A 14,088-nucleotide genomic window follows, 5' to 3' on the forward strand; every position below is an offset into this window, starting at 1 on the left:
ATATATCTCATTAAAATCATACATTAAAAGGATCTTTATAAAAGTGTCTTCAGTTATTGGATAACAGAGCCTGATGCCTGAACAAGTTAAAAACAACCCATGTCAAAATAACAAGGGACAGTCTTCTGTTTATTGCACAAATCATACATGTTTCCAACTGACCCGGTAGAACACAATATTAGGCAGCAGTGGGATAAATCATTGATCAAAAGCCTAAATAAATATACAAGAACAAATAAAAACAGCCAGCGGGACAGAGAAAATTGTAAATTGAAAATGAGGAGCCAAACTTGATTCATTGTTTAACTGAATCCTACCGATATACTGTAACAATTGGGGTTGTCATTTACAGAAGAAAAACAAACTAAAGCCATCCTCATATCTTCATTTTAAAAGTACTTCGTCCTCATATATAATATAAACCCCTGCATCAATACCAATCAAATATTTTGACATTTAAGTCAAACATTGCTAAAGATTATTTCTATACAGTTTTAATATATGTACATGAATTCATCAAACTTTTATAATCTCACACAAAAAGAGAAAAAGCTGGACTTTATCGCTCTCAAACAAAAACAACTGGCAAGCAGATCGATCCTCCCTCCTCCTGTCCCCCCGGAAGGTCTGACAGGGCAGATGGCCTCAAATACAGATTGAGGAACGGCTTCTTAAATCCCACAAAGGCCAAAGAGAGCCAAACAGCAGTCTCTACATCTGGGCCGTAACCACAAAGCATCTCAAAGTAAGAGTGCTGTTCCAGGATCAGTTTCAGATCATAATGAATAAGATTATATGGACAGATCCAAGATCAGCACTGCTACCCAGATGCTTTGATCTCCAGAGACTGATCAACCCCCCGCTTCTCCTTTACGGAATCTGAACTCTGGCAGAGACTGACAGCTGGCATGAGCCATGGATGTAGGTAGATTCAGGGTTCCTCAAACAGAAAAGTGAGAATCCTTTTGGATGTACTGTATATATATACAATGAGACCATTCAGGTGTTCCTCAGCAGCCCTCCAGCTCAAAGACGTGTACGCTCAGAGAAAGATGGGATAAGGCTCGCACAGACTACGATTTCAGCCGTCTTATGCCACGATATTGCCATCGCAGCCAAAATATCCACACCGCGGTCAAATTCTTAGGTCGTAAACAATTGTTGGACATCTTGGGTCGTTCAGTGTTACAGGGTCTATGGCTTCGACAAAGTTCTAGCCGTGTCAGAAATGTTGGCCTTTATCGTGTTGTGTGGCTGGTGTTACAACTAATAACATGGCTGACACTGATTATGCACACATTAAGTCAGATTAATATAATAGTTTGATTTAAACATTTACATGCTTTGCAAGAACGATTTCCCTAATAATCTTGTTTTACATGACATCTGAAAACAGGCTACTTGATGGGGTTTTGATAAATGCACAAAATCGCCATTCAAAATAAAAGTTCCACCACAACAACCATGTTATTATTGGGATGCCTATTTGATTCTGAGTTCAGACTTATATACATTTGTATGTGAGAACTATTTCTAAGATGCATACTTTAATTTTCTCCAAATTGGCTTGGGAGGCTTGCGCTGCTGCTGCTGGCTCATGCACAGATCAAATACAGTGCTGCAGTTGTAATAGCCAATCGCAGAATGTGACAACAGAACTGAAGCAAATTGTACAATCTGGCCAGGTTGATAAAGATTTTAATTTGGTAACATCGCACAGTGTGACATGTAATAATGGTAAAATACAGATTTTGACGTACAGCGTGGGAAGGCCTTTAGGGAGGTAGAGGCTTAGGTCAGGGTGCTCGTCCCGGAGGAGTGTAAAGGAGGGAGGGGGTTAAGTTGGTGGAAGGAAAGGGAATCTTTCAGCTGGAGCTCTGTTCAAGACACTCCTGCTAAGTGCATATCCCAAACTAAACAACTAGTCAAATACCTGTCTCATTTTACAACGCACCTTTACTTTACTGAGGTGTTCTGGGGAGCCAACATAGCCAATGTTTCATAACAATGCATGGTTGGCCCCCCCAGCGTACACTTGTCTAAGAAATCCAAACATCCCTGATTAAAGTGCACTCAGTAGCGTGGGATGGGAGGGAGGGGGGGGGGGGGGGGGGGGGTGTTGGAAGGTGTTGGGCTGAGGGAGTGAAAAAAAACACAGCAGAGTATAAGGGATGCAGTCACCAGGTATGAGCCATCTGCAGGCTAAGCTGATTGACCACATGCGGATGTTCTGAGGTTAACCCTAGAGAGGTTGTTAGGGGCTCTGGTTGGCCCTTGAAAAAAAAAAATGGAGTGAATCACATTTTAGGGTTGATCCAAAGGTCTGAAGGTACATCAACCCCTTTCTTCCCCCACTCTCTTCAAATCCCCCAACAGAAAAGTAGAGGGGAAAGAGAGTGGGGTAACGTGTGCATTGCAGATGACGGCCAACTGATTGTGAGATGTTGAAGTTCTTATGTTCTCTGGCTTGGCAGAGCATATGTATGGGTGTAGATGAGTCTAACTGGTTGTGTAAGGATGTGAGCACTCATCAGCCTCCCTACAACCCCGTTTAGAATAAAATCAGTGTTGAGAGTATCAGCCCCCTCCCCTCAGACTGTGCATGAACACAACTGTCTACAATCACTCCCTGTCTGATTAGAAGTGAGGTTGTGTCTGTCTATACTAGTCACCCTCCCTCTCAGTTGTTTGTATGTCTCTGTGTGTGTGTGTGTGTACCTTTTTACTGTTACTTCATGGTCTCCCAGTGTTCATGTGTGAGCCAATAGTGCCTGCATATATGCATCAATACTAGGGCAATGCAGTGTGTGTGTGTGGCTGGCTTGTATATGTCTTTGGCTCAGGAGGACATGCACTGGACGTGGTCTGGCCCTCCATCCTCTTCATCAGAGGAATCTGGAGAGCTCCATGACTCATCAGTGTCTCCCTCTGCACCCTCCCGACGTGTCTAGGAAAGAAGGAAAAAAAGAGGGAAAGAAATAAAGCGGGAGAAAGAGAGAGACAGAGAATGCTCAACACAAAAGTCCCTGTAGATACTCCTGGAGAAAAAGAGGGGAGAGAGAGATGTACTGGTTTGATTACTGGAAGAGACGTGGAGGGTGGTGCAGAGGAGCATCCTCCCTCCCCGTCTCAGCCACTCACCTCCAACCAGAGTGTAGGCTCATTACATTATTCTCGTGACGTGTTAAGGTTTTACCCTAGAAGTTAGTCATCCTTAATCATTTTTGTGTGTGTAAACTGCATAAGATTTGGCTTGCTATAACAAATCAAATTGTTGCTTTGGTGTTGAATGAGCCAACGCTATTATTTAAAAGTTTTCCCTTGTGGTGTGATCCTACTGATGATAATGTTTCAGACCCCTTGCTAATTGAGTGAAAAACTCCCTCGCTGAGACTACAGTAGACCGAGTCATAATTAAAATGTTCTAGTAGTAAGTGATAAGCTGTGACTTTTGATAACCTTCTTTGTTTCAGGACCATATTAGCATTGTTAGTGATCAAAACCTATGCATCACAGGGTACACAACCTCCACTTGTCACCCAATTTGCCCCAGGTCAGATAAGGTTAACCCATATGGTTAATAACCCACTCTTTTCCCAGTCTGTAGGTGTAGACATTAAGTGAACACTAATCTCTGCGCATACCATATGAGTCTTAGTTATTAACATTGATCTTATTTCCCTTTTTGATTTCAACCATCTGACTGGAACTCAGTGATTTCTTACTGCCACCCAATATAATTGGTGCACACCTTTTCCAAGGCCATAAAGCCCTTTGTATTTACAGTACACACCCAATGCAGAACCATTCATCATTTTGTATATGTATTTCCCAGAGCCAACAAGCTCTTTTATGTGTACATGCAACTCTTGCAGGGGTATAGCCTCTCAGGAACGACTTATAATACCCTGCTCAAGAGACCATTGGCCAGATGACGCAAGATGTCCCTAAAGAGGCAAAATCTGCATAGTTTGCTGCCCGTTTTAACCAGTTACAGCCCCTTTACAAAGCAACTCAGAAAGAGTTCCAGCGGGGTGAACTGCATTTTAACTCAAAGTTCCCTCTGTCAGAATTTGTCGAGGTAGGACCAATGACGTATATAAACTCTGGATTGCTGATGCTGTCTTGAAGGTCCTCCAAGGGAAACAATGGAATTCTACAGTATTTCAATTAAATGTTAGGGACAAAATTACATGTATTTATTTTTGTTGTTGTAGTGAGAACAGTAACATTAGTACAAAAAAAATAATACCTTCAGGAAAATGTTTTATTTTTTATGTTTAGCTCACATAATATTTTAAACGTATGCATTAATTAAGGTGTCTGTAGTAGAACAAACGTGTCAAAAACAAATGTAGACATTAATGCATTTCTATAGCTTCCAAAATATATATTTTTTTTTTACAATTGAGTGCCGCCAAGATGGCAGCCCTGTGGTTTTAATACAGCGCCCCCTGTCAGTCATCCAGGGTTTATACACATCATTGGTTAGGACCCATGACAACGCCCAAGTACAGATGTTAAACATGTGCGTGAATTCACTGAAGGAATTCAGAATGCAGTGACTCCAATCCATGTCAACTCTGAGGCGTGTGAGTGATTAACCCTTTTCCTTTCTAGACATTGAACAGACAGCGTCCACTGTTTTCCGCTAAACCCCTCATTGATAACATTTCTATCAACACGACTCAGCCTGTCCTCCTTAATGTAGATTTTGGGCAGACTGATACCTGTAAACCACACTTATTTCTTCAGGTCCCCTACCCTCTTCACCGCTTACAACCAAGAACCCATTTTAGTGTTGCTCATAAATGACAACCGAGAATCAACTATAAGTACCTTAAATAGGATTAAATTATTTTAAGACCCACTCACTAGCTTCATGTCCTTCCTCTACCTTGATCAAATATACATTTACAAGCTCATATCAAATGTGGGGAGAAGAAAAGGTGATGTCAAATGCTGTTGATGCTCTGATCCATTTGTCCATCAGCTTCAACAGTCCTGCACTCAAAGGATGGCCAACAGGGGGCGATGTAGAGGAGCATCAAATTAACATCCATGCCAATGAGAATACACAAGGGCCTCTTCACTGACCAGAGAACAAAGGAGGGGAGCACTCATAACAAGCTCCCAGCAGGAGTCATCCTTCCCCTCTTTTGCTTCTCACACCTCTAGACTACACCAAAGCTCCTATCACACAGGTGTCAAACTCATTCCACGGGGGGCCGAGTGTCTGCGGGTTTTCGCTCCTCCCTTGTACTTGATTGATGAATTAACATCACTAATTAGTTAGGAACTCCCCACACCTGGTTGTCTAGGGCTTTATTGAAAGGAAAAACCAAAAACCTGCAGACACTAGGCCCTCCGTGGAATGAGTTTGACACCCCTGTCCTATCAGGTCAAGGGTGGTAAGTTAAATCGAATGGTAGGTACTCAGACGGCCTGTTGGAGACAGAGACCCAGCACGGTCCCAATGAAGACTGAAGAATAAGACTCAGCCAAACTACTTTTCCATTGAGAAAAATGGAGAGCATCCAGTGACAAATTCTTATTTCCTCAATGAAACAATGTAAACGGACTGAAAATGACATAGTTAAAAGTGTTGAGATACGTGTGTAGTAAGACTGAATTTTACAATGTGTGCGATATGCTTTTCTGACAATTAACAGGTATTATCCTCATTCGTCCACAGAAAAGTATACCGTTTGGTATCTGTGAAATCACGGTCTTCACACAGGCAGTGGAAGACGTTACAAGTGTACAAAGTCACCTCCATTTATGTGGACAATTCATTAATTCATGCCCTGCCATAAGTCACAAAACAATGCAGTCGAATGGGGGCTGACCCGGTCCCAGGAATTATTCACTCACCTGAGCCAATCACAGCTCTGCTGACGGGACACCTCACCTCTTCCTGTCCAGAACTATAAACGGAATATGTGAATACCACTCCTTTTGTTCAGACCGTGAACCAGCCATATGGTTACTGTCATTTCTGAACCACAGAATCATTCAAGCACTACCCCCTTCGGGGACCTTGAGATACTGGACTTCTGACTCCTTTGCTTTGGACTCAGGATAAACCTGAGAGTATCCAGCTCCATCTCACCTCTTTCCCTGATTTAAACTTCAACATGTAACCTGTATGTTACTTGTATTATTACTGTCTATATTCCTCCTGTAATCCCTGCCTTGTTTCATTCTGAAATATGAAGAATAACTGCTTGTTTGATCTTAGGCTCTCTAATCACCATTCCATGTAGGTGACAGATTCTGTAGCCTATCACATAAGTACATAATTTTGCCACATCAATTTTTCCATTCATTGCTTAACCCTGATTATTTCATAAAATAAATTGTAGTTTTATAAAATATCTACTATCTCCAAAAATGCATTGCTGTGTCATTTTAAGAACTTAATTGCCTTCATAATGATAAGTATAACTACAGTTAAATTGTATATATTTTTGTAGTTTCTTGTTGCCTTATAGCAAGCGGTACCCCTTTAATAATTTCATAGTAATAAGTGTACACTAGAGCCCGACCTATTTATCGGTTGACTGATATCAAAATTAAAAATCTGCCAATATTAGCCTTTTACTGATGTATTTGTATCAACGTTTAATCCACCGAAAAGGAGTGATATAAGACAGAGAAAACGCTTACAGAATTAGACTTAATTTTTTTTGTTTGTATTATTTGTCCAGGAGAGGGCACTCTTTACATGGCTATAAGGCTATCATGCCTTGGAGCGCTACAGCAAGACAGGACACTATCAGCTAACGCAACTACACTAGTCAGAGACAGTGAACAACTGTTACTGCTTCTAGTCAGTGCTGACGCAACTACACCAGTCAGAGAGAGTGAACAACTGTTACTGCTTCTAGTCAGTGCTGACGCAACTACACCAGTCAGAGAGAGTGAACAACTGTTACTGCTTCTAGTCAGTGCTGACGCAACTACACCAGTCAGAGAGAGTGAACAACTGTTACTGCTTCTAGTCAGTGCTGACGCAACTACACCAGTCAGAGACAGTGAACAACTGTTACTGCTTCTAGTCAGTGCTGACGCAACTACACTAGTCAGAGAGAGTGAACAACTGTTACTGCTTCTAGTCAGTGCTGACGCAACTACACCAGTCAGAGACAGTGAACAACTGTTACTGCTTCTAGTCAGTGCTGACGCAACTACACTAGTCAGAGAGAGTGAACAACTGTTACTGCTTCTAGTCAGTGCTGACGCAACTACACCAGTCAGAGAGAGTGAACAACTGTTACTGCTTCTAGTCAGTGCTGACGCAACTACACCAGTCAGAGACAGTGAACAACTGTTACTGCTTCTAGTCAGTGCTGAGAGGATAGAAGCTTGTCAGCTCAAACTGACCAAAATTAGCACTGGCCATATACGGTTACATGTAATAGTAGGGTGTTGGGAGTCGTGACAAACAATGGATACTATGCCCAAATGTAAAGCAAGTGCCGTGCTAAGAACGTTCAATTCTGTAGTAGTGTTAACGTTACAGCCCTTTAGTGAAGCCTGTGAAATCTGGTGTTATATTTGCTCTTTGCGAAGGGTATTCCTCAAGCTCTGTCATTCAAATGTTTTCAGAGACACTACAAAAACATAGCAGGTTCAAAGTAGCGCTTGATTTATGCTTTTCCTTTCAAGTGACAGAATTCAGTAGCTACTGCCCTACAATCGATTAACACATACTGAAGCTAGATAGTACACATTGTCAATGTATGGGTATGTCGTTTTCCAGCTGGATAGCATGAGGCAGCTCAGTCTTCAGAGGCTAATTTTTTGCTGGAATCAGCGCAGTTAATCCTCCTTTCACTAGAGTAACAGTTTTTCCATTAAAAAATAAAATAATATTTTTGGTACTATCCAGTGATATTAATAAAAATAGATATCAGTTATCGGTAAATATTTGCACTAAAATCAGATCCAAAAATCACATATCGGTCTGGCTCTAGCATACACACCCCTTACAGTGTTATGGTGGGTTCCACTCACCCTCTGGGACCGTCTGTTTCTCATGTGTCTCATGAGGAACCATAGGAGCTGTGTGTCGTACTGATCTCCATGTCGAACAGTGTCCTCGTCACGCTCACGCTTGTTCTTCTTCATCACCTGAACGACCACAACACCAGTCACATCAAAACTCACAGCTTTGGTATGCAGAATCCAAGCCTATATGCCGTGGGATGTTTGGGATATGTTGAGGTTTGTGTGTGTGGAATCATTGGTATGAACCACCGTACGTCTTTGAGGCCCTTGAGCCCTGTGGGGTTCTCGGCAGTGGGGGCCCAAAGTTTAACATCATGATCCAGACCACTGGTGGCAAGACCTGGGAGGTGAGGGTGGGGCTCCAGGCAGTTCACCTAGGAGAAGAAGTTGAGCTAGAGTCAAATGACAGACAGATTAGTGAGTGAGCATATAACTGTGAAACTGATACTGTTCAATTTCATTTAAGGGTTTTACTTGCACCTGCCCATTATCAAGCCATTTCCTTTGGCCATCATACATCTTCCCACCCACACACCATTTCTCCCTCTCACCACTCCTCCTCTGTCTCCCTCCATGAACTGGACGATGCGAGCTGAGACCTTGTCCCACAGATAGATGTGTCCACAATCGCTGCCACTGATCACAAACTCACTGCTAGGACCATAGAAGTTAACCCCCTTCACTGTGAGATGGATAAATAGAGGGGGAGGGAAAAAGACAGCGAGAGAGTATTATACTGAAAGTCACAGTTAGAGCATGGTAAAACACCAGTGTTCGTGTTACTTATAATTGACTAGTTCATAATCATTCATTCCCCTTTTAACCCAGTACCTGTAGCGTTGTTGCGATGGCCCTTGTATCGCCTGCAGTAATCTGCACCATCACTGTGGCTGGAGTCAAACAAGTAGATGTCCTCATCATTGTAACTAGTCAGGAGCTCTGAAGCGATAGACAGACATGGGGCGCATTCAGCTGGACGCAACATTTTGGAACGTACAGATAGGCTATTTCTATGTAGAACAAACATTCCTCTCATATGTAGAATAAGGAATCACCTCCGCTCTAATCATGGCATTTCTATCCCTGGTCACTGATGGGGAGGACAAATATGAGGACAGTCATAACAGCAAGAGCCAGAGAAACTCCAACTTCGAATAAAAGTGTGCTTGAGTCCTTGTGTTTTACCTGTTCCATCGTGACTGTACAGTAAGCAGGTAATGTTAGTTTTGGACTCGCTGGACACCAGGTGAGATGGACAGAACTTCTTCAGTACGCCATTATTATCATTCTCATTTATCTTCCTCTGATCATAGATCCTACAGAGATAGAAGGTGAGGAGAGGTAAGAGAGAATCCAAGACAATGCACTTCCTCTGCTTTACGGACACAAGAGGGATTTGAGTCTAACCTGATATACTGATCTCTCCCTCCCACAGCAAAGTGATGTGTGTTGACAGGGTTCACAAAGATGGTATACAACCCCACTTTCTTATCCCCCTCCTTCACCACCACCAATTTACTAAGATCAAAAGAAAAGAGGAAACAAATAGTAGAAAAAGGGTTAAAAGGCTGTTATGTTCTAAACTTTGACTTAAGTTTTTCCCAGACTGGTCACATGATCAGGAAAAACGAATGGCCTTAGTACAGTAACGTCCAGGCGATCTTGCAGTAATGGCGTTAACACTTGCATATCAGACAGTGATGACACTCACTTGGCAGGCCGGTCGAGGCGAAGGTCGATGCCAAACACCACGGCATCCTCCCCAGCCGACAGAAAACAGCAGGGAGAGTCTGGCTCCAGGGCCAGCTGACACACACAGAGTAAACACAACACACTTAAATCAACTCCGCTTTCAGCTAAAAAAGGCTTAGAACGGCCGCATCTTAAATGACAACCCATTCCCCACAGTACGGAGGAAAGGGTGTCATTTGAGACGCCGCCAAAGTCAGGCCAGTAAGACCAGTAGCCAGAGTCATGAACTCAATACAACCATACCTTGTGTGGTATACACACGGTCTCCATACCTTGTGTGGTATACACACGGTCTCCATACCTTGTGTGGTATACACACGGTCTCCATACCTTGTGTGGTATACACACGGTCTCCATACCTTGTGTGGTATACACACGGTCTCCATACCTTGTGTGGTATACACACGGTCTCCATACCTTGTGTGGTATACACACGGTCTCCATACCTTGTGTGCTGCCCCTTTATGCTGAGCCACTCTCTTGGTGTTCTTGCAGCGTTGCATGGCAGAGAGCTCAGCCACTCTGATCTGACCGTCCCGGGCACACATGGCCAGAGTTGAGTCTCCACTGTGGGGAAGAAACTTGGCCTTTGGAGGAAGAAAGGTACATTTCAACATCTCTCAAAAAGGTCCTGAACCATATTTCTAGCTTTCCTTTCATATTTTTCACATGGTTTCTCAATGGTTGTCAACAACACCAGAAGTGTTCCCCTCCTTTCTATGCTCTCCTCCTCACCTGAAAGACATTGCTCTTATGCCCACTGTCAAACTCCAGCTCAGCCCGACGACGTGCCCAGTCCCACACCACCACCCGTAGGTCATCACTGCCAGAGGCCAGGCGTGTGCCTGAGGGGTTGAAGTGCAGGGTGTTCACACAGCCGGTGTGTCTCTCCAGGCGCCCTTGTAGCTCCAGCCTCTGGACCAGCCCCCGCGCGCCACACACACGTCTCACAAACTGGTGTGAGCCCTGGCCAATCTCCCTCAACCGCAGGGAGGGCACCGCCCGCCATGATGGCCTGCCAAGATCACGCAGCTCCTCCCCCAGCCACACGTCCATGGCCTGCTCGTCTTCCTCTTCTTGCTCTTCCTCCTCCTCATCATCCTCCACTTCAGAGCTGGAGGAGTGGTGAGCGGTGCCACCGCTCGGGCGGTTCCTCTTTCTGGCGGCCCTCTTACCTGCATCTCTCTCCTTCACTCTCTCTCTTCTACCCCCCTCACCATCTCGCTCCCCTTCCTCGTTCAGGGAGTAGAGGCCGCTGCCGTCCATGCTGTCTGTGTCTTCCTCCTCCTCTCCCTCGCCAGGCACCTTCCCACCCTCTGCATCTGGCATTGGCTTGTTCTTTGCGCTGTCTCCTGCCTTTTTGGGAGCTGAGGGAAAGATGAGGAAGTTGTCACACATTGACAAAAAAAGTGCTACTGTCAAGAAGCGGGGAGGAAACTTATCCACTGTAAAACAAATTTTTGTAGAGTGTATAATATCAAAGTTATAGTGTCCTGTGTGTTGTGGCTACATGTTGGACTATGACAACAACAGTCCTCTTATAATGCACTGGTTTGAGTCTATGATTACCTGCTTAAGATCCAGACTGTCCCTCTGGTTTGAGTCTATGATTGATTACCTGCTTGAGAGCCAGACTGCCCCTCTGTGGCTGTGGAAGCATCTCCCTCCCCACACTGGTCCTCTCCTGGATCTGGCTCCTCAGACCCACCTGACAACCACACACAGATATGGCCACACATTCACATTAGTCTTACATAGCTGGCTCTGGTAGTGTGGCTTACTAGTAGTAGTTTAACAACAGTGTATGTTCGTATTCCAAGTCGGCCAACAGTGAGGCCTGGGTGATCAGTAAGGCCTACGTGATCCCTCACCATTAAGCTCACTGGATTTACCATCTGCCTCAGCCATCCTGCTTCTCTCTTCGTGTGGACAGGAGGAGAGCCTGGAATGAAACCGAGGCAGGGTCAAATGAATTAGTCTGCCGGCTGCTTTTGAAGACTCCTAATAATAATAAATATATATATTGCCAGTAATTGCAATATGTCCAAACAACTGACATGGCCTTCGTTAAAGCAAGGTAGCAAGACATGTCACTCAACAAGTCAGCTAGCTGTGACTGATGAACGAATTATGTTCTCAAGTCACGGTATGATTGGAAATCTTGCAAACTAGCCAACCTAGTTAGCTAACATATCAGCAACTAAATTAAATCGAGTGCACACTAAAACATGAAACTAGCTGCCAGTCTCTAGTTAGCTAACATAGGACTTGCAGCCTGTAGCTTGGAATTGGAAGTAAGTTAGCTAGCTAACGTTAGCTGTCAAACTAATCTTAGCTAGCTGCTGCAGCAACACTGACATTTAACAAAAATCAAAACAGCTGACTGGCCACCATGTCCATTCTGCTGTAGAGATATTAACTACTTATTCTGTTAGTTGATTGAATTAGCAAATGTACATATTTTGGTACATTTAGTTCAACTTTGTTCAGGAATTTGACCAATTTCACGCCAGTTAAAAGAAGTAAACAGCTATGGCTGGCATGCTAGCTAGCTAGCTAGCTAAAGCTGTTACCTCTAACTACAAGTCTTAGGCCCGATGAGCGGAGCTAGCTACAGTACGTCGTTTGTTCTAATCTTCGGCGCAGATTTATTGTCTTCAACCTACTATACTAACGTTACTTAGCTAGCTATAGCACCTTGGATAGAAAATCTTGGAGTAAAAACACACGACATGAAGGATGCGTGTCAAAAGAAACAGTCAAATTAAAGACTATGTGCGCTCACGAGTGTGTGCTAGCTCTGTTTATGTTTTGACTGTTCAGCTTCTGTTTTTCGGTCATTCCTTTTCCGGCGAAGGATTTCTTTCGCCGGAAATGTGGGTCTGTGTATAAATAATGTACCGTGTCATCAAATGTAAATATTGTGAATATGTTGTTGTGGAAATTCTTACACAGGGACACTCAAAGTCAATCTGAAATGAATCATTGTTTATTTGTCAGCGCGCTGGAGAGGTTCCAACCAACTCAATGCACCATCGTACACATGCCAATCAGGAGCTCTCCCTGGGCAGTCCCAGCATTTGCCTTTTACACAGCTATAACAGACAAGCTATATTTGCATGATTTAGCATAATTAATTAAGCATTACCATTTTGTTTAATTCATGTGAAGACCAATACAGGTTCATAACATGTGGCAGACCAATAGCTCAAGAGGCTTCTTTTCTCTAAGCTGAGACCTTGAAACTGAGATATCTTTCGTTCTCAAAACAAGGTCTGGGCGCACTGCCAAATTGCAGCTACTGATAGGGAGGATTCATTCAGTCAGCCACTTGCATGAACACAGAAATTGGTTTATAGAACAGCACATGAATAGAACACAGAAATTAGTTATAAGAAAAGCAACAAACATTAAAATTCCCATTACAATGTAAAAAAAGTGATTTTAGGTGAAAATTGTTTCCCACCTGTAGGACACTCAAAATGGCATCGTTATACGCATGATTGATTGATCCACATACCAATTATACCCTATCAATTGTTATGCCATTTATTATTACGATTTAGTAACTCAGAAAAGCTTTCGGGTCTGGGTGATTTCAAACCACCAACCTTTAAATTAACAGTCTAAGGCAGCAGAGAAGATTGAGGGCATTCGATTAATCTCACCCGGGCACTGGGTTGGGTGTAGCTTGCATCGGGTGAAGTGATTGCATTCTGGAACATGTGTGGTGACACTGGTAACTAATGGCATCTACGGTTGTGTCTGAAATGATTTTACATAGCAGGTTAGAAGAACTAACACAGCAGGTTAGGATAATTAACTTAGCAGGATAGGATAATTTGGTTGAGGTTAGGAAAAGGTTAGGATTTTATGGAAAAGAGATGTTGTACGTTTCTGAATGATGCATCATGCTACCTTGTTGACAAGATGACAGAGCGGCACAGATTGCTGTTCGATTTGTGCAGGGCGAAACTTCCTCACCAGCTTCGCCCGTTCACGTGAGGCCATAGCCTTGTATAACCCGAGTCAGCTTAATAAAATCCGCCCAATGAGAGTGGTGGATAGGTGGAACAGGACTCTGAGCTTCTCCTTTCTGTTGTAAACAGGTCAAGGGCGACCTCGAGTGGCTGAATAATGCAATTGCATTCTGTGAACTGCGTGTGTACCTTTGAAGGAAATTACAGAAGAGGTGGGGGGGGGGGGGTTACCTATGTAAGAATAGCATTCAACATCATAGTGCCCTCCAGGTCATCATTAAGCTCAGGGCTCTGGGTCGGAACCCCTCCCTGTGCTACTGGGTCCTAGACTACCTGACGGGCC

General features: G+C 43.6%; 1 protein-coding gene across 5 annotated transcripts; it reads right to left on the minus strand.

Moving 5' to 3' along the window:
• Nucleotides 1-86: 86 nt before the first annotated feature.
• On the minus strand, nt 87-12,588 carry LOC120056083 (DDB1- and CUL4-associated factor 8-like). 5 transcript variants are annotated; one of them, XM_039004239.1, is made up of 13 exons: nt 12,463-12,588; nt 11,637-11,707; nt 11,384-11,473; nt 10,501-11,132; nt 10,212-10,352; nt 9,725-9,819; nt 9,421-9,531; nt 9,199-9,329; nt 8,845-8,952; nt 8,565-8,695; nt 8,268-8,387; nt 8,020-8,136; nt 87-2,947 (listed from the first exon to the last, which is right to left on the minus strand). In XM_039004239.1, exons 2-13 carry the CDS (start codon nt 11,671-11,673, stop codon nt 2,840-2,842), a joined length of 1,821 nt encoding a protein of 606 aa, XP_038860167.1. In that variant the 5' UTR covers nt 11,674-11,707; nt 12,463-12,588; the 3' UTR covers nt 87-2,839. The 5 variants fall into 5 exon arrangements, 3 of the variants coding, with proteins under 3 accessions (XP_038860167.1, XP_038860166.1, XP_038860169.1); XM_039004238.1 differs by having other exon boundaries at nt 12,339-12,588; XR_005477742.1 differs by lacking the exon at nt 87-2,947 and having other exon boundaries at nt 8,549-8,695; nt 12,339-12,588.
• Nucleotides 12,589-14,088: the final 1,500 nt, after the last annotated feature.

This window comes from Salvelinus namaycush, chromosome 11 (genome assembly GCF_016432855.1).
Source record: "Salvelinus namaycush isolate Seneca chromosome 11, SaNama_1.0, whole genome shotgun sequence".
Classification (NCBI taxonomy): Eukaryota; Metazoa; Chordata; class Actinopteri; order Salmoniformes; family Salmonidae; genus Salvelinus; species Salvelinus namaycush.